This window comes from Melozone crissalis, unplaced genomic scaffold, assembly GCF_028551555.1.
Source record: "Melozone crissalis strain CALT ecotype California unplaced genomic scaffold, PUWL_Pcris_2 ptg000016l_1, whole genome shotgun sequence".
NCBI lineage: Eukaryota > Metazoa > Chordata > Aves > Passeriformes > Passerellidae > Melozone > Melozone crissalis.
Window position 1 is genome coordinate 43,900,948 of NW_026535794.1, and position 25,937 is coordinate 43,926,884.

Sequence of the window (25,937 nt, forward strand, 5' to 3'; positions counted from 1 at the left end):
AATTGCAAAAGAAGCTCTGCAGGGTAAAAATATCAAGTAAATTCAGATATTTCGAGGCTGGGGAATACACACAGAAAAAAAAGTCTCCAGAGCTTTAGGGAGGAGTAGGTTAAGCAAAAGTGAGATCTATCACTTGCTAGAAGAATAGCCTAATAAAATAACATAATCAGGAAGGTGAGACAAAATGTCAAGCTCCCCTGCAAGATAACAAATAAATTGCAATGACCTGATTTATGCCTACATGAATGACCCAATTCAGTAAAATGCATCTTGAAAAAGAAATGAGACTCTACAACTGGGAATAAACTAGGAAAGGAGATGCTGCAAGAGGCTACAACAAGTTGTCTTTAACTTCTCAAACTAGGCAGTTTTCAGACAGTCTTGTATTTTAAGGGATTGGCATGTCTCTAAACCTTCCAAAACCCTAACTCTATATATAGTGATTTGGCTTATCTGTGGCATTATGCATAGAAAACTGTGCCATCACTGAAAAGGTGATTTTCACACAATCTGTAATCTCAGATGTTTAAAATCTGACATGTCTTGAAGGCCATACTGCAGGCAGGAGGCTGAATTCCATCAGGTTATGAAGAACCCCAGACTGAACAGAGATGGGGCCCTGCCCTCCTGAACCACAAGTGTGGCTTACAGTGTGTACGGCACTGGGCAACCACAAGAACAAAAGTTTTGCCACCACATATGCCCATAATTCTGTCCTTTTTTACAAATTACATTGAAAAGGGTTGGTAAGAGATCTTGCTCTGCAGCAATTTTATATCAGAAAATATCTGTCCCTAAGGGGTGTGCTGGGAAGAGGGGATACCAGGACTGCATTGGCATATATACATATATATATACACATATATATATATATATATATAGAGAGAGAGAGAGAGAGAGAGAGCTGCTGGGAGAGGAATTTCTCATCAAATGCTCTCAAGATACAAATGAACTTTCTAGGATGAGCAGGATAAAACCTTGATAGAGATGATACAGTGACTTAATGCAATCAAATGAGCTGCTGATGTAATTTTACCAAAACTGGAATGATATTAAGTCAAAATGAAAACACTAAGAAAATAAGTTAAAGCAATACCATAATTGAAGTGTACTGATGACTACACACATTCAGCTAGGCATCACTAAATATGCAGGAGGAAATGGGTTACTATCTTCTGTTCATCTGATAATTTGGAATCTCTGACCAAGGTCAATTTCACAAGAATTGGGAGGTGATACTAAGATAATAAATGCAACTTAATTCACAAGAATTACCTAGTTTTAACTGAGCAAATGGACACATAAACCTGTTAAGGTCAACTCAGGCAAGGTGTTCATTTACCCCACAGATGGGTTTCCAAATGTGAATAATTCTCAGCTATACCCCATTATAATGGAGTGGATTACTAAACTAGTGATGTCCTTAACAATGCAAAGAGGAAAGTCATGCTTCTGAAATTGTGGAAAGGATTGTATTGACTAAAGGTGCACTAAATTAGTATCAAATGGCATCAGTGACAATGGCAACAGAAATTGCTCCTTTACTTATGAACATTTACTCATTGTTTACACAGATGTCTGGTTTCAACAGCAGTAGGTGCAATGCAATGTTTGCAGGGCTTTACATGTCATGTACTTTTCTTCAGAAAGGACTTTTGATAGAGAAATCCCTACAGTACCCATTTGCACAGTTTGCAGAAAAGCATCAAGTACTGCACTGACCAATGCCCTTCAGAGAAGATTTCAAGCTGAGCTGAGAAATAGTACAGACCACACAGAAAAGCCATGTAGAAGGTTCAGCTTTTCAGGTTTCTACCAGCAGAGAGAATGCAGCAGAGGTCTGAAAAGCATTTGGAGGAAGCTGCAGCTAAGCAGTTTTGTAACAAAAGAAATTTGGAAGGGACTGCTTGTGACTGATGCATTAGCAAAGGAACTGAGTTCCTGGAAGAAAAGGCACAAAAAAGACACAAAGATGAAAACTTGGCAATGGAAAAGGCAGAGCTGCAAGAATTGTCATGATCTGCCCAGAGAAGGGGCAGATAGATGTGTACATATACCCAGATGTGTATAAATGTGGGGATGTGTATTTAAATAGATGCACACACCCCCACATATCTGCATGTATGTACATTTGCAAAAGAAGCCATTATGAAGTCATCTTCCCAACACAGTTGTTGTATGAGACTAATTCTTCTGTACTGATTCTTGGGATAAAAAGTAGTGATTGTGGAAACTCCTTGGTGATGTGGGAACCCTTATGTGGCAGAAGTCTACAAATGACAGGTTCTGCAAGGTCAAATACTGAATAAATGTTTGCATTCGTTATGTAATTGTGCCAGTCTGGGTCCTCAGCTGTTAAACTCAAGGATTTTCACTGCAGCTTGAAAATGGAATCTATCAGTGGTTCCTTTTTGCCAGTGCAGTTCTAGACCTGGCTTGTTGACAAACATAACCTACAAGTTTTTCTGTATCAGTTACTGTTTCTCAATTCTTCTTTTGTTGTATGTCTATGCAAATTTGGTCCTATTAAAGCACTAAATAAAAAGATTCATGTCTTTTCCTCTGAAGATTTTAAAACTTGTTTAGATATGCTAATCAGGTTTTTTGCTAAACAGCCTCAAGAAAGGTTGTTTCTGTAATTAAAGTGATAAAGAGAGATGCTTAATAATTAAGCATATTTTTATTTATTGATCTGCATGAGTAGATAAAATTTTAACATCTACAGCTCTATGTAGGAACTTCATGAAATATTTAATGTCAGATACAGCGCCAGTAATTCTAGGCATCATTCTTTTGCCTTGGTTTTAATGAACTACAATTGTACAATCAAAGCAAGTTGCTGTTTTTCTCTTGGTGTCTGGCAAAATTACCTAGAAACAGATCCTTCCAGTCAAGGTAGCTTTCTGAGGTTTCATCCACAAACCCAGACAGAGCTTCAGGATGAAGTGACCTGTTAAGTGATTGTTGGGGATGAGCTTCTGATTACTAAAAAAAGGTGTAAATTCTGGGATCTCTCTCCACTTAAAGCCTTAATTGAAACCACAGTATTTAAGTAAGGATTGATATTTGTATTTGGGACTGATTGCACTGATTTATATATGATTTCCATAACATGTATTGTGTTACAAATCCCTCGTTCTCTTTCTCTTCCCCAACTGCCCTCTGCTGGTACCTCAGGAAAAATATTTCTGGGACAGTTGAAACCACTCAGGCATGTGTTTTTTTCACTTCTTAGATCTACACCAAAAGCATCATATTGGGCTGGGAACCCTGGTCCTTTTATTTTCTCCTTTCATTTTTTTCCTTCTAAAATTTGAAGTGCAGTTTACAGAGCAGGAGGGGCTTATAAACAGTTTTCAGTCATAGTGAACATACTTGCTCAGGCCTAAAATATGAAAAAGAAACCATAAAGAGCAATTTTTGCATTTAATCAGCAACTGCTGCAATTAATTGTTTGCAGAAGGCAATGATGCAACTCAGACTGACTTCAGGAGTTTCATGTCTTTTGTGGAATGTGGCCTGGTTTCTAAATTTTCATTCCTAAGTATTTTGTAGAGCTCTACACATAAATAGATCCTGCCCTTTGCAGGAATAATGTACTCTTTGCTCATTAGTGGCCTTTGGGGAGGTTGCTGGTCAAGTATGTTTTACACAAGCAGTTTATTTGTTAACCTACTATCTCAGTGTGAATGTCACTTTCAAGGAGTTACTTGAAGATTTAGAGTTAAGGAGACTATTTGCCTAATTAAAAGAAAACATCAGTGTCAGGAAACAGAGTTTATCTTCCATGTGTTTCAAGAGCTCTTGAAACTGAAGGAAAATCTGCAGTATCTTTAAGAGTGAATGAATTAACAGAGAGATTTAAAATAATTAAGAATAAAGACTATTTTGAAATAGGTTTTGAATTAAAAAAAAGAGAAATTTGACAGGACTTTACAAAACTGTGTGCTTAAATACATGGAATCATGCATTGAGTGCCTAGATAAGAATGGGGATGGCCCATCAAGAACAGGAAGTTCCACAAATATCCAATGCAGTAAATGCTTTTGCATTTGATAATTCAGTAAAAGCATTTGATAAACTACATCTAATTTTGTCTTTTCAATGAATGAATATTGATTATCACACAAAAACTGATTCCCCTACTTGTTTGTGAATGCTTTTTATTACTCCAATGAAGAATCTGGATGTATCCACAAACATAAAACTAGGTGTAGGAAAAAAAATAAAAAAAAATCAGCCAGGTAAATGGGAGGCAGTGGACATTTGTGTGTGGGGCAAACAATTAATAATGAAGTTCAAAATCAGTAAAACTCTTAATTCCATTTTAGTGCTGTCTATACTTTGCATAATATCTCAGGATTAGCTTGAGTCAGACTGAATTCAATGGGATTAGATAATAAGCTCTAGTGTCTTGCTGATTCAGAACAGAAGTTTTAATGCAAAGATAAATATTTAATGTAATTTAATGAGATTCTTAATAAGCACAAGCAAAAGAAAAACTACTAACTGCAGAAATCAGATTTCAAAGTGAGGAGCAGATTTGCAAGACCTGCCATAGGCTTCGCCCACAATAACATCATTAAAACCTGCAATAATATAAGATCATTTAGGAAGTATTTCAGCCTTTAGTGCTGCGTACAAGAAAAACATTTATCCTTGCAAACAAGCTATTTACAGTACCATTCCAGCCCATTTTTCCTTTGATAGAAACAGCAATCACTGCAGAATGAAGGATGAGCTACATTCATGGCTACTTGCTTGTATTCCAGCACTGGTAAAACAAATCATTAAGATCAAAGCACCAGCCATTTTAATAAACTGTGAGCACTGTTGTTATTGTGGCTTATGGATTTGCTCTGCACAGAGGGAAGATGTAAACAGCACAAAAAATTTTTTTTACTGAATGGCTCTATATTAACACTAAATATTGTACATACATATTTAATAGCTCTCTGTTATATGCATACCTATATATTAATATACATGAGTAGACCTCTAGTTTTATATACAAAGAGGTAGTTCAGGTCCTGACTACAAGTCAGGACATGGCCAGACATTATGCTGGGACAAAAGGGGAAAGCAAATGTTCCCTGATTCCCCAGGTTTTTTTCCTCTGGCTTCCAAATAGGCGTTGTTGTTCCATGCCAAGCAGGATGCAATTTTATCATACAAATTGAAAAGCTTTGGGCAAAAGCTGCCATGCAGAACAAGACACATTCAAAATTATTATAGAACTTAAGAGAGCTTCATGGCTTTAATAAGATTTTAGTCACATATCCTTTATTTCAATTGTTGGATTAGTTTGCCTTTCCTCATATCTGGGTGTTCAACCAGTAAAGACACCTGGCACCCACCCTTTGAAAGCAGCATTCTCTTGCAGGGGTCTACACCAGGCTCCAAAACTAATGGGTGGCCAAAACCATTGTTCAACCAGAGCTGCTGAAGGTTAGAAGCCCTAAGGCAGCACAGAGAGTTGGGTTTAATCCCATCTGCCTTAAGTAAACTTGCTAACTCATTCTGCAAAACATGTAGAGGGAATATACATATATATAGTAGTGATCAACTGATTTTTCAGGATCCTGGCTAGGCTGGTATTGCTGGTCACCAGAAAACATTTTATTTGACTTCTGATACAGAGAACTCAATACAGAAATTACTGAGGTAAAACAAACATGAAATGATACAGAAGCAGATATTTTAATATTAAGCACTCAGTGCCCAATGATTTTTCATCATTTTCCCATTTCTCTATGCTAAAAAAGGTGGACTGGACTTGCACAATTTCAAGGTAAAATCATACCAGTGATGTAACTTTTAATATAAAAGAAAACTTCTGAAAATATTTAAACAGAAATACGTATTTCTCACTTATTACTTCATGAGGTTGTTTTTAAACATTCATGAGTCATTTATCTTAAACTAAATTCTTCTCCATGAAGCTGTCTTCTTATTTTCAAGTTTTTAATGTGTTTTCCCCTTTCCAGTGTTTATAACTGCATTTTAGAATCTAATTCCTTAAAACTAATGAATATTTCTCCTTCCTTTGTGATCCACTGTTGCTGTTGCTTAGCCACTGGTTATATCACCTGCACACTCCATCTTCACTCTTATGAAAAAGTTGTTATAGCCCAAAACAGTGCTACCACATAGATAAAGCATTAAGTATTTTGTGCAGGTGAACAGCTCTTCCATTTCCCTTATCATTATCAGATTGGCCTACTCCTACAGGACTGCAGCAATTCTACAATCAAGACAATAATCAGTGTCTCTCTCATTCTCTGAATATTGCTGATAAAAGAATGAATCTTATTCTTTCACGCTCAGCTATACAAAACAACGCTACTCATTTAACTGCTTCAGGAATCTCTGAATCTGGATAAAAGTGCTCTTGGATGAGCAGGGTTCATTCCACTGTACCTAGAGATGTGAGGCAACACTTCATTTGGAGCATTAAATGCTTACAGGCGCATTATGCTAGGCTGATTACAGAAACCTATATTACGAGAAGATTTGGCTTGATAGATCAAACTAGCTAGAGTTTATAAAAGAAAAGTTTGCATTTTGAATGTAGTCACTCTATGTATTACTGCTAATCCAATTCCTCCCAACATACAAATAAATTTGAATGTTTCTAATGAAGGAAGCATTTTAATTAATAACCATATTTATTTTTTTTTTACAATAAAAAAACCAGTCTGCTTATATAAGTAGCAAAAGTACTTAGAATTATACAGCTCTGCTATTGGAATGCAAAAAGCATTGCAAACAACAGATTTTACTTTACTCATCTACATTCGATGCAAATACATTAATCCCAAGACGATGGTAAAATCACTCTATTTTTCATGGTTTGGATTGAAATCAGCCAGTTCTGCCTATTTGAGAAAACTGATGGGTACAAACTATAAAACTTCACATAAGAGCACTACTATTGTGTGATGTCATATTCTAATCTTATTTAAATACATGCCCCCCAGCAAATGATGACACTCTGGCTCGAAACAGCCCTTAGGTTTAGCAAGTCTGTTTCTTTTTACCTCTGGCTTGTCTTAATATGGAAACAGATGTCCTGCTCTATTATCTGAAGCCCAACTGGACTCACTGGAGCAATTATGGATCAGTGCCACATTTCAGATTTTAAGGATTTGTATTTTTTTTAACTGTATATACAGAAAATTTCCTTGTAGATTATATTTGCCCAGATATACAAAGGCTGCAACTCAACACAAAAAAGGTCTATACAGAACCTGTAGATCATTTTGTGTGAAGGCTTGCTCCTCCTAATTTCTTTCATTCTTTTGGAAAATTTTAAATTCTCCTTTCCAAGTTACTCGATTCAAAATGTGCAAGTATAAAGAAAAAGTCCTCACTTGACATTTGGATCAGAAAGCACTGACCATGTTGAATCAACTTGTCCATGGCAATAAATAAATTCATAGTGCCACAGCTTGAGAACATGTACTGGTCAAACTCATGCCCAAAAGGTGACATCTTCATGAGAAAACAATTGGCTTTTGTTCAGCCCTAGATCACAACTCACAGACCCTCAGTTGTGCTGATTAGCATCAAAAGGCATTTTCTGCAGTACAATAGAACAGAATGATGCTGATGATTTCATTTAAAAAATAACTGTCTGGTTTTTTTTGGTACTGATTGGAATATACTCATTGAGAGAAAAATCCTGATTTGGAGTTAATATTTATGCATAGAAGGGATTGTGCCATTTAACTATTTAATTTTATAAAAAAACCACAATTTAAGTAATAAAATCAAAAATTCTATGTGCATAAATCAGCCCATTTTACTTCTTTCCCTATTTTTTGAAGTTTATTAATGTTCTGAATTATTGCTAGTAATTATTAAATTACTGCATAATCACTGGGGAATTCTCAGCTCACTTGCAATAAAATATTAATTTTCTCAAACTCATTGACTAAATCTGACCATCAAGTTCTTACAGAACTCATAAAAGAACAGTATTTTTGTCATTTTTGAAAAGACATTTCATTACCATGCAAATGGAAGTGCCTCTGAGCAGGCTAGTTGGTATATGCAAGAAGTAACCTGCAAACCATTGTCCGAAGTCACTCCACAATTTATATAGAAAGTTTAACTCAAATTTGAATGGAAATACCATTGTTTTCTTGAGATCTGGTATTTACATATGGCAAAGTGGTGGGTGGATATCTATCATATGTGCAAATATTAGAAAGAGCAGCTGTGTAAGATACGGTGTCTCACCACCACAGAAAGAACATTTAAAGGAAATGCACTTGGTAATTAAATTAATAATGGGCAATTAATTTGATAGAAGCAGGCAGCCTATTTGAAAGCAACAGAAGTACATAATGTAATCAAAGCATATTTGGTCCAATTATTTGCATTTGTTTGTTTATTTAAAGGCACGTTGTGTACACACACAGTACCTTTCAACATTTATTTTAGAAGAGAGTGCAATGTTCAACAGGCCAGGAGAACACTGAAAGAGACCATGGGTTTACTTCTAAAAATAGACATAATCAATAAGCAGTTTGGGCAACTACAAATCCAGTTTCAAAGTCAATGTCTCAGGAACACTTTTCAGTAGAATAGGGCACAGACTCCCAACTGTATCAGAAAGGATGCTGCCAGCATCTGCAAAACTGGCTCCAAGCTGTTACTCTTGAACACATAAACAATCCACCCTAACATGTAATTTTAACATGTGAATACAACCCTGAAACTTAACACGCAAATCAGCCAAATAGCCAAGAACTGTGACTTTTCTTTATAATGAAACCAATCTAAACCCAGTGTCACTCTCAAAAGCAGGTTAAGGTAGACTAATCTTTCTGTCATTCTTCATAAGTGCCTAAACATGGAGTCTCTGCAGCCAGCCACAGGCAGTCATTAATTTCACACTGTGAAAACACTTTCTAGAGACAACTCTGCAACCAAACGTGGTTATTTACCTGTCATAGTCTTGGCAAATCTCCCCAACAGCCACCAAAGCTTTCAGGTACTCGTTGGGCTGATAGGGGTGGATGTAGTGCAGCGAGCAGCTGTTCCTGGGGTCGCCGTTGGATGCAGTGAAATCTATGGCTACCTGGAAAAGAAGAGAAGTCAATGTGCTGCAGAGCTCTTCTGACCATAAACACACCTACAGCAACTATATATCTTCACCAGATATAATCTGCTACAGCAAAGGTCATTTTACAGTGCACTTAATCAAACTGGAATTAGGATTGTACATGTAAATATATGTAGAAGCAAATGACAATTTATAAAATAAGAGATAATAAAATGAAAATGGCATAATTAGGTAAAAAATCACCTGCATTGCTATTCTATGGGGAAAATTATGTTCTAATACAAATGAATCAAATTAACTATCTCTAGGTTCTCATACTTAATTAAATTATTCCAGCTCAGGTGACATTCAGGACATAAAAGCTTTGCAGCAAAAATGTCCATAGAGAGTTACAAGTACTACTAAAACCATAAATTAGAATTCCAATTAGGGATATTTCTTAGCTTTTTTAATCATTACTGTGGCTGTAGTAGTAGATATTGCTTGTCTGGTATTTTTTCTCTTCAAAACATCTAAACATTAAAAATTAACCCTTCCAATTTCACAGTTGATAGCAAGCTTAAACATGAGCTGCAGGGTAAAAAAGTAAAGCTTGAATCCTGCAAAGATTTTTTGTTGTTGTTTTTGAAAAATCTTAGAGAAGATTGTGGACAGTAGTCAATGCAAAAGCAAGTATTAATGAATCATCTTAAAATTAATTTCTCCCTTTTAAAATGCTCTTCATATGTCTCACTGAAAGTAGGCTCTGGCCTGCATCTTCCTTTGTTATGGATCAGAAAGGCCTCTGCTGAATTTGTGATGCTGCTTTATAGGCATCCATAAGAGGAGCAACAAGAATCCCAAGGGTTTTGCAGAGGGAACAAAGCCATTTATAAAATGTTAATGTGTCCAATAACCTATTTCTCTAAAAAACCCATTACACCTGAATATTCAATAGACAAATGCAGTAAGTTCAGATCTCAGCTTTACAGTGTAGCTGAAAGGTAAGACCCTTTGCAGCCTTTAGCAAGACCCTTTCGGGTCTTGCTAAAGGCTGCAAAAAGAACTCTGAAGGCACAGCTTGCTTTTGCAAATGTTCAGCTTTCCCAGCTGCAGCCTCTGCTTGGCACAGGGAACACTACTTAATGCAGCTTCAAAATGAAAATGAAACATGACATTTTCATGCTTCCTTAAAAAAATTACACAGCCCTTCTGAAACTTATTTTTGTTGCTAAAAATTTAAAGGGAAATATACTAGGTCAATTCAACACAGCTTTCCTCCACTGGTTCTGATTTTTCACCTCTATCTTTTAGCTGAATAAACTAACCTCTAGTAGGCTTGGAAATCCCTTCTTTGCCTTGATCATCCATGAACCCTGGCACCTCACCACATCCAGTCAGGAGAGAGAAGAGCTTTTTGGCTTGCAAGTAAGAGTAATCTTTCACCTCTGCTTCCTACTCACTGCTCAGGCACCAAAGCACTGAGTTTGTTTTCCATACAGATCTTTTTTCAAAAATGGTATCTGGACTTAACTTGAATAAATCAATGGAGAGCCTCTCAAGACTTCACTTTTGAGGGCACATAACTGAGGAACACTACACCTATTTAACTGAGGAAGAAAACAACACTAGTGGTTTGTGAAACCCAAGAAAAATCCATGGATGCTTGTATGAACTAGCTTAGTTTGGGGGAATTTTTTTTGTACAAAATTCTTATTTAAGGTATGCATATCTTCTTAAAAATAAGTATATTTTCTCTGATAATAATTCAACCTTAATTTGATTACAGAAGGCACAAAAATGACACTGTATGATAGGGAAACAAAGAGGATTCCTGTAAAATTGTTTAAAGTAAGTGTTTTTACTGACAATCCCAAAACACTAAAACCCATTAACAAGACTTTAGTGACATCTCAAACAGATCTGGACGAGTCTCCCTTTATGGCTAACTGCTTTGGAAACAAAATCAAGAATATGGAACAGGAATAAGGTTTCATAAGCTTGGAAAAAAACCTGTGGCTAGTGTTTGGGAAAGCAAAAAAAAAACTTCCTGGAACAAGCTTCCTTTTGGAAATGGTCCTTGCAGTAGAGGTCTACTGATAAGTAAAAAAATATCCTAATTTCCTATGATGACAAATTTATGAATATTTGTACTCGGATGCAGCATGCTTCTTGAATTTGATCCAAATCTCTGTTTGACTCCCACAAGGAGGACTTATAAGAAAGATGACCGCTGTAAATTGCCACGATTCCAAAGTAACAATGCAGAGCTCTGCTCCTTTAGCATTACCCAACAGGACCAAGGTCTTGTGCAAATACATTGGATAAGGATTTGTAAAAATAAGTTAATATATGACAAAAGTTATGTTAATATCACAATTGAGCTTATCTTTTGGGCAGTAAAGTAGGAATCTTTCTTATCGTGCATGCATTCGATTTTATCAGTTTATCTTTAAATGTATCAGTTCAAGTGTGGCAGTCATCTTCCCTCAGCTAAATAAGAGCATAACAGAGCAATAGCTACACTCAGTACCAGCTTCTTTTTTTATCCTCAGACCTGTAAAAGGGTGATTTTCACCACACTCAAAACATCCTACATAGCTGGGACCTCCTGCTAGATCTGTCAGCAACAAATCAGGCTGCCCAACACCTTGACCTGCCTGAGAGAGTATCTGTCCAATATATCTTTCTTTAACAGCTCCTTTCTGCATGTTACACATGCCTTCTGCTGTATTTCCTGAAGTGATGAAAATGTCTTCTGACTACAGACCCATTTGCACTGCCAACCTCTGAACATTTCTTCTGCAGCAGGGAACACTGTCTGATAAGAGATGCAGTGTTTGGCAATAAGCTGGGCTTAAAAATAGAGGACTGGAATCAGCACTATTGATCTCTACAGATGAAAGCTTCTTAATAACTGGTTGTAAAGTAGAGGGAAAGTTTACTTTCATTTTACAGAGACATTCTTTCTAACTACAAACCACGTTTCTACAATCAAGCTACAAAGTATCCCAGGAATGCACAGCATGACGTTACTAAGGCTTCCATTAGTGCCCCAAATTATCAGGTACATCACACTACAGCTTTTTGTTATCAAATGTGTGCCTAGCATCCCAGTTTCCCTCCCTCAGCAAGTGCCCTTTCAAGTCACAGTTGTGTCATACTGCCTGTACACAGCACGAGCTCAACAGAAACACCATTAACATTAGGATAGTGACAACAACAATACACGTATCAGGAGAGTTTTGAGCAATCCCAAATCCACTACAGTTAAAAAAAATGGAAATCTAGGTAAGTCCAATGAATAGGCCTCCTCTGTTTCAGTGGTCTGAATTAATCAGATTAGGACTATGTGAAAAGGAGATTATACGATGCATGCAGAAAGCAAGGGAGAACGGAATATCTCCCCAGCAGGCTGCAGCCTTTTGTTTCAGTGACCACTGGAGAATTCATTTTGGAAAACAACAACACATCTCACAACCAGTCTGTGCTGAGGACTGCTGGAAGAAGAGTGGAGGAAAATATGTGGAGAGGCAGTTTGAGAGGATGTTGAGGTAGAACCACTGGGTTATGCATGCAGGCAGCCATAGGTACAGAGATGTCTCAGTGGCTTACCCTGGGTCCCTGCAGGTTGAAAATTGATAGGGATGAGCTTACACAATACTGTGGATTTACCATTAAGGGCAACAGTAATTCAGGGATCTCTGTGGCTGACAGTATAATACTGTTCTATTTCCTTTATGTCCTCACTGCCCATCCTTGAAGATGAGCTCACTTAAACTTTCTGTAACCAATTGTTTGTTTCATTTTAGTAAAATGAAATACAGTAAAACACAGTAGAAGCCACTATCCACTTTAACCTATTTGCCCTATCACTTTCAAACTTGTGTTTTACAGCGTACTAATAGGAAACCTGTGACAAGTAAATAAAAGGCAAGCAAATTGCCATAACTTTTCCTTGCTCTAAGAACTTGCTCTTCCATTGGAAAACAGTTATGAAGAATCAGAGTTTGAAAAGCTGTAATTTAATAGGTAAATCCCTAGACAATTTCTAATGGTGGCAGTGCTCCTGTTCTTGAGCTGGAGTTGTGGGAAATGCATAATAACTGGTCTTTGCATGTGCCTAACCACATGCCCTTATTAGAAAAGGCTTTCAAATATAACATGAAGGCATTAATGTCTTTCTGATAATCCCTTGAATACATTTGATAATTAAGTTCTTCCAGTCATATTTTAGGGAGGAAGTGTCAGAAAAGCTAAGTTAAAGGGGCTTCCAGTGACTGGGAAGTTTCAGACCTCAAGGAGAAATAGGCATTGCTGGTACATGGGGATAAAAGAAGAAGTAGCCAGGTGAGGTAGAGAAGTAATTACACAGTATGCTTTACATGAGAGAATACAATTATAAAGATCTTTGTCCACTGCAGAAGGTATTTTCTTCAAAACCAAAACAGAGTCCTCAGTTCTGGGTCTATCAAATGAGTTTGTGATGAGTATGGGCTAAGTCCATGTTTAACACTTCAAAAGTCTGATCTGTACACAAGAAGATAATCCACTACTGCGTATAGCTGCTGCTAGAACTTCCTGGTACAATTAAAAAAATCTTTCTTTTTTTGTCAAATCTTTTTGGAAAACGGAGGCTTGTCTAGAAAATGTGTAATGGAACAGCCAGTAGCATCCAGTGTCTGCTACTTTATATGTGGGAGCAGAAATAGGGCAGGATGCTACAGGAAAAGAAAAGATCTCCAGAAGAAGAATATTACCTCTATGCATAAGATTTTAGCTCTTTAGCTAGCATAAATTAGAAATCACATAAACCAGATTGGAATTGAGCCACAATCCATATTCCTATACCATGGGAAAAACTGATATATTCATTATTGCATTCTAGTTAATTCATATTACGTTATATTAAGTATATTAATTTTTAGATACGTGATACAAAAAAAGATCAAGCCCACATATCATTTCATGTTTCTAAATTTATTAACTGGAAATACAAGAAACTGTATTTCTATTTATGAAGAGCCCTGCAAATCCTTTCACACCCTGTTCCTTGAAGTGAATAGCTTCTGAGTACATTCTAAATTAGAGCTGTGTCCCCCTGTAGTGCCATCTTGGTAGCTATGGCTGAGATATGAAACACCAGCATTTACCCCAGGCTGACAGAGAAAAGTCCCTGGCTGGATCTCTCTGTGTGTGACTTTCAGTATGGCACAGTTTCAGGGGAAACAACTTGCTTTAACAGAGGACTTATTCTGGAAAGGAAGGCTGGCCCTTAATACATTTTGCAAGAAGAACTCAATAATTTACCAAGGAATGGCATGTAAGAATCATTTCTCTGAAAGTAATGAATTGGTATCTAAGGGGATTCCTTTTCTTCAAAAGAAGTTAGAGAAGTAAGACACTTACTGTAAACTGTATTTGGCAGCCTCCCATGATATAATCTAAGAAAGAATGCATCTTGTGTATCTGCAGACAAGAAAACAAGACATTCAACTTAGCTGTGTACTCATAAAACATAAGAGAACTGCCTGAAAAAAAAAATTGGGAGGAGGAGAGGGACCAACTGAAAATAAGGTAAAGGGAGAATCATTAAATACAGTTTGAGACAGAAACAAAACTATAAACAGAAAAAAAAGTCTAAACCTACAGAAAGGAAAACAAAACAGTAGAGCCATCATCTCAGTGGGAAGTCAGAGAAAATTTTGCTGTTTGTTTAGGAGAAACAAGAGCAATGTTGTGGATATAATGGAAGCATTACAAGGGATACACACAAAGTTGGAGAGTATTTAGGTGTTGGAATTTAGTATTGTCTTTTCCATTGTACAAGAGCAGGAATAGGGCAAGAGAAATGGAATGAGAGTTGAGGACAGTAAATTTGCTTCTGAGATTCAAGTCCTTGTCTTTACTTTTTGTAGGGAATAGTTTCCTTCGCTATTCTACAGGCAGTTCCACTTTGTTCCAAGCACCATTAAAATGTATCACTGAGAGTTTAGTAAAGAAACAGTCAAAGAGCAAAACATATATTTACCTTGCACTGGTTAAGGATGACAATGCCTGAGTTCTTGTAGTTCTTCTTCTTTGCTTTGTACTTGGGGTTAATGCATTCCCATTGCACCTGTGAAAAAAATAGCAATCATTCTCTGCAGGAAAAAAATTGTATGTACAGATTGAATAATTAACAAAAATTGCACTGCCCAATTTCCACAGTTGACTAAATCATTACAGATGATGGTGCACAGAGAGGAAAAAAAATGAAAACTGTTAACTATGCTGAGAATAGTTAATAGAAAAAGGCCCAGGGCAAACATCAGTCTTTGAACATATACATGTGGACATGGCACTGAGGGAGACACCCAGATTACTTTGTTGTCATCTTTCAGTCTTGTAGTTTGAGATGTTACATAAGCAAGATTGAGGATCTTTTGAGACAACAAGAAAAGAAGGAACTTAATACAAATGAAAACTGGAGACAGTAACCTGATGCATTTTATTAACTACAAAACTGTTGTCACACTGACTTTTGTATTAAACTCATGATTATAAAAATTCTGGTCAGCAATCACCTCACTTTCTCCTTTAAGTCTGATAGCAAAATAAAAAGTTAAGAAAATCAGTAAAATGTTCACAAAGATGCAGTTAACTAATGATATATTTGAATTTTATCCCTAAGAATATATTAAAATACCTTTTTGATTTTTTTTTCATAGTTTTATTTACAAATAATCAATTTTACAGCACAAGTGTCTTACCTTGTAACTGAAATACATCTCTTTATTCTTATAACATGTCCCAGGTTCTTAATAATTTCCACTTGAAATGCCTTCCTCTGGCATCACTCTCCTTCAGGCAGAGTGATAAGGCCAAGCTTTCAGACCCTCACCTCTAATGTTTACAGTATTATTCATGCCTTTTACTGCAGGAGTGAAATGTACATTTGTACATGCAAATGTCTATTGGCATTTGTACATACAGATTTTTATCTCTATTATGCTGTTACTGTGGTTAATGATAACATGACTATTTCCCTTCAGGGAGCTGTTCTCAAGCGTGGAGACAAGACGTCAGACTGGGTAACAGAAAGAAATACAATTCCAAAAGGAAGCAGAATGATCTATTATCTAAAAATCTCTATTATGACATTTTGAAATTAAACATGTCTTAAGTGTTACAGTGTTTTGCCTACAATGAAAACCTGCCTAAGTGTTACAATACTTCGTCTACAGTGAGGTATATATGTGATATATTTTAGCAAAGTGTTGGAGCACCAAAAACTATTTTTCTTTGTGTTCAGCCCCGGAAATTTCATCAAGCTTCAAACCATTGTCTAACAGCAATTATTTGGATGTCTCTGAGGTATTCCAGACTTAGAGATTTTGTCAAACATCAAAAAAAGGGAAGGCAAAACATATGGCTTTGGAGCTATATGAGACCATTTCTGCACAGGGGAGGAGAGGTATCTTCATCACTCTGAAATGGAGACAGGCGACAGAGTGAAGAATAGGAAAAGACAAAAAAACTGCTCCAACTGCAGGAGGCACATCTGCTTGCTCTCCCGGCTAGCCTACAGCTCAGTTATTTGTCTTGTGAAACAGATTTTCCAACTGAGAAGAAGGGCAGATACTGACCCTCGTGTTCAGGGGAAATCCTCTGTAAACATTTTTTCTCTGCTCAAGAGAAGCAGTCAGGCTCAAGAAATAAAATCCCTTCTATCCCAGCAAAGAGAGTGCTCTGTAACACAACACTGGCGTGCAATAAGCTCATATTTGGGTCTGAAAGCAAGGCAAAAGCAGTGCCTAATCTTGATAGGTTGCTGTCAGGCAAAATGGTTTAACACACAGCTGTCTGCACACTTACTCAAAGCATTTCTACAGAGAAATCATGCTGTCTGTATTTCATAGATAAACTGCAATATATCAAATGGAAAAAAAAATAGGAGACAGGATTTGCATTCCTCCCTTTGACACTAAAGTACACTGGAGAGGTGCATTAGCTTTCCCCTGAACATCCAAGGTGAACATCCTTAATTCTAGCATCCTCCAACATGAATATTTTTTCAATGTGCATATTTAAACAAGGCCTGACCTACATGAAGCCATATACTATGCATATAATTTCTCTTCTTAGGAAAAGGATTATTTAAGCCAGAAAAAAGAAATTTCCATGGTATTTTTATGGAAGAAGTTTATAACAAATAAGGACCAAAGTGGCATAGAACATAACTTCAAGAGAGAAAAGAATATCTCAGGTTCCTTTTGCTAGCTGTAAAATGCAATTATGAATGTTCACCTATTTTGCAAAGCATTTTAAGATGTATGGATAACAATCTCAGTAACTACTAAAGCTCATTAAAATACTCTATGTGCAAGTCACTAACATTATTGGTTTATATGGATAATACAGCAAAGGATAGAACAGACTAGAAAATTTACAGGAAGTAGGAAAACAAAAAGAAAGAAAAATTTTGCACTTATTAGATCTATTGATGATAGTATAACGAAGGGAAGGGAAGAAGTGAGGAGAGAGAAGACATTTCCCAGTTCATAGGCTTAAAAAAGCCCATAAGACTGTTTTTCACAAAGCTCAATCTTCACTTACCCACCAAGATCCAGTTCTGGATCCTTGACAACTCCCACAGTTGAAGCTAAAGATGTAACAAGCATCATTTGAAGGAAATTCCCTATACAGGTCTTACTGTTTATCCAGCTTTTATAATGAGAACAGAGTTCAGAATACAGCTCTAAGCAGGTAAGTAATAACGAGAAACAATTCACAAATATTTTGCTTGCACTGTTGAAGCCAACCTCAATTTCCAGTCTGCTCCTACATTCCTAGTATTGATTTGGTATCTGACATTGTTTTTTATCGATCCATTTTTGCTCATAAATTAACTTTTCAGTGGAGAGGAAACTAATGCAATAGTCTGCAATCTGACACTAATGGTAAACATTGTGAAGTTTGGATTCGTCATTCTGAAAGTCACTTAGCATTTCCTCCAAATGCCTGACAGCTCTGGGCTGTGCAAGCTCTTTCCCTATCAAACAACACAGAGACTCTGAAACAAAGCAACCTGGTTTTAAACTATCTACTGTTAATTTAAGTAATGTTGCAAATGCTGGTAATGGACTCCCAAGACTATGCTGTGCTGGTGTTTCTTTTACACACTTAAATTTAAACCACTGTGTGGAGAATTTCGGAACAAACTCCATTTAGCTGCTCTTCACCGAGAGACAGTGAACTAATGCTGACACTTGGAAGGTCCCAATCCTCTTGTGCCTGTGATGAGGAGGCACAGATGCCTTAGTGGGAGATGTTACTCTGCACTGAAGGATACTGTCTTTCCAAACACCCTTACTCCTTCTCTTACAAAACCTCCAGAAGAGAGAGAAAAGAAAACAATGCAACCACTTATGTCACACACCAGCAAAGGGAAGTGGGGCTGGCTAAATGAAGGCAACCATTGCAGAAGCAAAATTTGGACAGTATGTGGCACAAGCTATTCAGAGAAAGGACTGAAGGTGTCAGGAGAGTTTCATATTCCCCAAGGCCAGACAAATGACAGCAGATGCTTTCTCTGGGACAGCGCTAGCACAGCAGGACATTGGGTAGGCCTGTGAGGAAAGGGCTAGAGAGCTTTCATTGCTTGTTGTACGCTTGCGGCATAGCTTGTGTTAGCAGTAAAATGTTCTCTTGCCTCCCCTGCACTTTAGTTTCTCTTTTCTTCCTTCCTGTTCAGCTGCTGCAATGATTTGCACAGTTTGTGAATGACAAAGGAGGCACTGCAGTCCAATGGATGGGGCAAAACCCCCAATCAATAGCAGGCAGCATTATATCCTGCACTGGCTCTTTCTGATGCCTAAAGAAAAACAAACCACTTTTGCGTGAACTGAGTCTCCTCCCACATGGTAGGCTGCTTTTTTCCTGCCATCCCTCTAGGCAAGAGCACAGGATAGTTTTGTGGTTTTTTCCTCTTTCTGTTCAGAAACAAATCCACCAAGAGAGAAGAGCTGCCTTTAATCACAATCAGAGGTTTCCTTTGAAAACTTGCCCCTGGGGAATGAAGAGGAAATTAAAGCATTTCTTGTTTCCCCAGCCAAGCCCCAGCATCGCCTGTGCTTCTGAGGCTGTACCAATGGTTGCCTCCTGACAGGGATTTGGCAGGTGCCTGGTGTGGCTGCCCCCTCTGCTGCCCTGTCTGGGGCCAGGAGCAGCTGCTGATGCTGCAGACAGTCCTGGGTGAGCTGGGCTGTCTCCTGATAAAACTGGAATTGTCCATAGGTGTCAATAACACCTTGGCCCATTACCAAGAGCTTAAAGGTCTCACTGTGCAGAGTCATCTGAAGAGTTACCAGATGGAAAAGCCCTCCCTAATAACACCCTGAACCTGTGGGAATATCAGTGGAGATGAGAAGTACAGCAGGGTCTCTTCCTTCTCTTTCCTTTTGTGTGTGTGTAAAGGCACACGTGTCCATTTTTTCTGTAATAGAGGAACAGATTTTTCCCTTATGTAACTCCTGTGCTGCATGGGGATCCAGGTGATTTCTCTGACTTTTTTTCCTCTCAAATCCCTCTGGCTTTATTGCCTTGATTAAAAAATAACCCATAAAAGTGATTTTTTCTCATTAGTAGAGGATTCCTCCTTTCAACTATGGTAAGCTTTAATAGCATTTACATTTATGTAATCTCAAGCTTCTTCTTGTCCTGTTTAAATATGCTTGATAGATTAATATTAGAACACCTTAGAAACTGCCACTGTACACACATATTAAAAACATATATGTATTCCTGGAAGAAATCTTAAGAACAATAAACTCAGAGTACTTACTAGTATTTCACTTAAAAAGATAAGGATGGAGTCATTCTTATTGCGAGGGGTTTTTTTTTTGTGTCAAGATTATAGTGAAAGAGTAAATAATAAAGTTTGAATGGTGGAAAGTGTTAAGAGGAGATCTAGAAACCACAGAATTACACTTTGGAAAAGACTTCTAAGATCATTGAGTCCAACTGTAATCTCAGCACCACCAATTTCACCATTAAACTATGGTTCATGCAAGGGCTGCTTCAGATGTGCACTTGAACAAGAGGATGTCCTTGTGTCATTTTCTATTGGTGGCCAGTATGAAAACAGGCAAGGTGTCAAAACATAACAATCTGTGACCATAAGATAATTTTTATGGAGCAGAAACACATAAAGTTATTATCCTGAGGTTGTTCATGATCAGAAAGTCTCCTTAAAACAGAAGACCAGCAAGTTTTCCCAGAATTCAGTCCTCTCAGTCATGGAGAAGCACCTAACACTCTGAAGGAGTGGTAATTCAAGATTTGTAAACCTCACCCAAGACATACCACGTTCAGAAAAGAAATTCATAAACAACTTATGCCACTTCTGATCAAAACAAGTGATCTCATTCAGGTAAGGAATTTTCTCTTCTCTTCACATAATACTGGTTCAGCCACTCAGAAGATACCAGTGCTAGATTCACAGCATTTATCTAAATGATGCCTGGTCTCACACATGCATTTCTGAGAAATCTCACAGCCAAGGCAAGCCAGTAAGCTCATCTGAGGCTGACACTCAAAGCTCGGGATAATCAATACACAGCCCAGGGATGGAACAGTCTTAGAAGCAGCACCAGCTCCTGTAAGTAAGCAGGTGACACATATCCATTCTGTCCATCTCAAGCAGTTCTGTAGCAGTTGATAGATTGGCTACAACACAAAAATATCTTTACTTTTAGAGGGGGAGGTTGAAGAATGGGTCAGAATGCTCTATGCTTTCTGAAGGAAGAACTATTTACAATTAAAAGGCAGCTTCAACATCATTGTCAGCTCCTCCAGAGATGAGGTGAGCTGGTGAAATGGTGAGAAGCTCTAGCAGCTCACACCACACAGTCCAGGCTGCTCACCAGCACAAACTGTGGTACTCCCACTCTCACTGCTTAATGCATCTTTGACAACTTGTGCTGCTGATTCCAGTCCATACAGACATTGCTGATGGGTAGAGATCTGTGCCACTGCTGTAGCCTCCTTCAAAACCACACAGATATGCAGATGAAGCTTAATCACAGTTCCTGGATCTCCTATCAATGATGAATGTTCCTTCCAATTCTCTCCAGTTTCCTGGGAAAGTGAAAAACCCTGGCTGACAATCACTGGGGAGTTTTGATTATCTTTTGACAGAACTATAGCAATGTACTGTAGCTGGCTGTAAAGTCTACTGCACAAAAGAAAATATAACCAGAGCAAGAAACTTCACTGCATCTCCTGAGCAACTCAAATAGGGATACCAGACCTGAGCCCTACTCTTTACTGTGGGTTCCAGAGCATCTGAGATGAAGTTCCAGCCTTTGGCTCCCATCTCAACACACTGTTGTGATGCAATGTGAAAGAATGTTAATATCAGGGGCTGCAGGATGCAGTTTTATTCCTCTGACTGAAATGAGTATTACAAGGAAAACAATATTTTCTGGTCGGAGGCTATGAAAGGGTCTCTTCTAGAAACAAAGAACTGTGTTTAACCTACTCATCTCTCCACCCACATGTAATTACATTTCTCTGATATGGCCTTCCTTATCAGAAATAGCTAGCAACACATCTACTTGAAGGCAAAACACCTTTCTTCTCTATAATTTTCTCAAGGTGCACTGTAACCTCTTTATTCAAAGTAAACACTCCACTGCACATGCTTTTTCTTTAGGGACGCTAAAACTAAAGAAAAGAACTGACAACTGCTAATCACACTACTTAATGTTGAACAAAGGATGTTGACATAGACTATGCACTAAGATGTTTTTATGGGTCCACAGACAATGGAATATATTGCCTTTAGCAGCAATAGTTCTTTCTGCAGAATAGAGAAAAATGAGATAGGATGAGGGAGGGACAGGGAGAGAGTGAAAGGGAAATTGCATTCTGGCTCCAGCCAAGTGACATGGCTTCCCACACAACTGACCTCTCCTGTACAACATGGGATCACGGTATTGTTTTCTGTAAGTACCTCATCTCCACCAGGACCTGCTCAAACTCCTACTGCTTGTTCTTGTCTATTGTGCTGTTAGTGCTCACCAAACCCTGACTTCCTCAGGGGCAAGAGCCATCTAGCATGTGCATTTGTATTTTTGGACTGCTATTTATCAGCCATTTAAATGACTAATATTTACTATCTTATCCACTCAATCTTGTTTTCCTCTAGAATAGGCTACAAAACACGGATTAGAAAAGAGGAGAAAGGAAACTGAGTCCTGCCTTAGTGGCAACTGTGTCCCATGAGAATTAGTTATACCAACAGCAGGGTTTTGCAGGTGCAAGCCCACAGAATAACTTCACAGCCACAACAGAATGAGAGGAACAGGGAAGAAAAAAGGCACAATTCCTAGAGTGTGTGGAGGAAGACTGCAGGTAAAAGGTTACAGGTGAAAGACAACCTGCAGAATGGCAAATGGCAGGCCCATAGCAAGAGTAAGATTCAGACATACAAACCACAGAGCAAAATTAGAACATTTTAGGACAGCACTCTGATACTGCAGTGACAACCTAGAACAAGAACTGACAAATGGCTGCATTATCTTCTTACACCTCTGAAAGAGTAATCATTCTTTTTGCTAGCTGAGGATGAAAAAAAGCATACTATTTTTCCATCATAATAAAGAATATATCTTTTATCCTGCAGAGCCATTCCTGGCATTCTGGACAGCAAGGTTCATGTTTTGGCCAACGAGCTGTCTCCTGGGAAGGACCATGATGTGGTTTTAAGACACTTACATTGAAAATACACATCCTTTACCACTCTTACACAAGTATTTAGGTACCTGAGAAAGGTACCTGAGAACAGGTATTTGAATACAAATTTGGAGTGTTGTCACATCGCTGGCCTTGTTAATGTTATTCATTCTGGGATATGTTCCCCTCCTTATTTCCACTGAAATTTTGTTTGATAAAAGTTTTGATCCCCTGACTTGATTTAAGAGAGCAAACAGGGTTTCATTTACACTCAGGTTGTGTTCTGAAGTTATTTATAATGGACTAATATATGACTGATGCATATCAGCAGTATTTTACACACATGAGCAGCATTTGCCAAACTTTAGTGTATTCTAAGAACTTCAACTGAAAACATCTAGAAGAGCCATAAATGCTTCTTGACCCATGGCACAGACTGACTGCTTACCACTTATCAAACACCTTCTGACTCTGTGTTAGATTGTTGTTAACACATTATAAACAGAACCTTAATAAAAAGCCCAGATAAAGCTTATTAGGCATTTGTGTTTGGGGTTGAGATCACAACAACAGTGGAACAATGAATACAAATTATCTGCAAGATCAACATTTTTAACTCCCCCTCAGAGAATTTATCAAAACTAACACCTTTAGAAGTAAGTAATAATAGAAAATAATGATTTCTGGAATTAGACATGCCAAATCAATTTTCATATTAAGTAATTATTATCAACTGCAATTTGAAAAGATCAGGCTGACATAAAGAAGTGAAATTATTGATAAGCTAACAATTTCATTTTTCCTTAGGGCTGTAAATCATGAAACACTTAGAAAACCAATTAGTTTCATCATGATAGGTTCTAGATAAAGCTGGCAGCAATGAATGCAGCACATGAGAAATGGAGAAAGATGGAGAATGACCCTCAACCAATAAAGGCCTTTGGGACAGCAGGGAAATGCTCTGAGTAGCCAGAATGGGCTTTGCAGCACAGCACCTCATGGAACCCATGTGCTTGGGCTCAAAGGAAATAAATCTTAGCAGAAAGAAATGCCTGTGGAATAGGAGCTAGGAAAAAACCTTAAAGTATTTCAGGCATGAATGTACAGGAACGAATGCTCTTTTACATTTTCAGATTACTGTGCCCAGGTAACAGTAAGACCTGTGGGGGAGATCAACACAACTAAATGCTGGGAAATGATGAGGCAATGCCATCTGCTTTATGACAGGATTGTCTGGGGCACACTGCTCTACAAAGATTACATATTGAGATTGCTCAGCTGGTTCCCACTTACCTGTCTTCCCTCCATAGCTCCTCGCATTTCCTTGAAAGTCGAGCTAAATTCTCCAATGAAGTCATGCTTTCCATTGGAATCCCAGTCCCAAACTATGCACTGAGGAGACAGTAAGGAAAAGAACAAATGAGCACATTTTTCTTCAGACAGAAAAGAGATTTTATTGAAAAACACTACAGGAGAAATTATTATGTACACTGGGTGGAGTGTTTTACCTAAAACAAAATCACAAGACATTAAAATCCTATTCTTGTTCTGATCAAACTCAAATGGCAAGCGGAATCTCAACACAGCTTGCTGCTGATAGTTCTGTGTTATGGAGTTTGCCTAATGAAGCATGTATTTCAGAAGGAAAGGATTTCTTGTCTGCATCATTTTGCTAGGTGTGAAAATACAGGATTATGTGTATTTGCATATTCATGGTCAAATGGTGTCCCAACTTACCTTGCTGATGTGCTTTACAAATACAAATTAATATTCAAAACCCTGTTTGCCTTGGGTAAACATTACTTTTCCCATTTTTACAGTCAGTGAAGGTGAGACAATAGTTACAGACATCATTTTTTGAAATGGCTTTGAAATTATACACATCAGTGTTTGGTGCCCATATCTTGGCTGTTTCCCAGTGTTGCTCAACAGTGACTATACAAACCAAACCTCACTGGTAGACTTGCCTAAATTCATGCATAAAGATGAATATCTCAATGAGTTTAGCTTTGAGAATTTTATTTTACAGATTTTTCTAAATACAACTCAGCTAGCCAAGACAGAAGCACATACCAATAACTACATGCTTTGCTAAATTGTAATTTTAAAACTGCTCCAAGGACAACAAAGGGGCTCACAGCTTTAAAGAACAAAATCCCAAATTCAGCCTTATGTTCTCTCTGGATAAAGGTCACATGCATTGACTGAATCTGGAGGCCTTTACTGAAAATGCCCTGCTAAAAAATACCTTTTAGGGTTTTTTTAAAGCAGAAATGTGTCATCTGCCTTGTCACATGAGGAGTGCACTGTTATATTACTATCAGATGGTTCTGAGGGTAACAGCAGTGGGTTTTGTCTGCCTTCTTTGTCTCAGTGAGGATCAGTACTTTTGACCCAGCACTGGTGGTCAGATAACACAAGAGGAAGAGCAAGGTTTGCTCCTCAAAGACTCCTCAAGCCAATTGAAGTTAGCTTGGTCCAAAGGGGCACTGAGTTCACTCAGAAGGAAACTGAAATTTGTGGATGTCCACTGGATTTTGAGTTTTAAATATTTCAAAAAAAAAGCACTATATTAAAACAGACTTCCCTGTCTACCAGTTATGCTTTCTAATCAGTCTGAATAACCCAGTCAAAGCTGGTAGGTGGACATTCCCTTTGGAGGGTGTGGGAAAGACTCTAAAAAGCTTGAGATTTGGACGATCCTATCACCTCCTATTTTAACTGCCTTCTTTTTTTTTTCTTTTTTTTTCTTTTTTTTTTTTTTTTTTTTTTTAATGCAAGAATTCCAGACTAGAGGAAGATCTCCAGATCAATATGTGAAAATATTTTACTCTAAGACTTGGAGATACTTTTTTTAGCAGCTTGGACATTTAGGTGGTGGCTAGATGGAAAAAAGGGGAAGTTCCTGCATGTGTTTGTTTATAGGCTAAATTTCATACAAGAGCAATCAAATGAAAGTGGGTTTCTGATTCTGATAGTGGTAATAGTGCCTGGAAAAGAACTAGACACAGTATTTTCAACACTAACAGTCCTGGAGTATTCTTTTGGATTACATCTTCCCAAAAAATTACTCTCTGTTTCTTATCAACAGAAAGTTTTCACATGAACTGGTAACAAGAAATAAATCCAAGAAAAACTAGTTTAATTTACAAAAAAAAATTCCTGA

The 25,937-nt window shown here is 37.7% G+C and overlaps 1 protein-coding gene across 2 annotated transcripts in view; it reads right to left on the reverse strand.

Annotated features, from left to right (window-relative positions):
* Positions 1-25,937, reverse strand: part of CPNE4 (copine 4) — a 228,598-nt gene that overhangs the window by 29,889 nt on the left and 172,772 nt on the right. For both annotated transcript variants that reach the window (XM_054273332.1, XM_054273331.1), the window contains 4 exons: positions 24,065-24,163; positions 15,084-15,170; positions 14,462-14,521; positions 8,955-9,088 (listed from right to left, as the gene is read on the reverse strand). In XM_054273332.1, the coding sequence (XP_054129307.1) occupies positions 8,955-9,088; positions 14,462-14,521; positions 15,084-15,170; positions 24,065-24,163 (380 nt within the window). The remainder of the gene's footprint in view (positions 1-8,954; positions 9,089-14,461; positions 14,522-15,083; positions 15,171-24,064; positions 24,164-25,937) is intronic.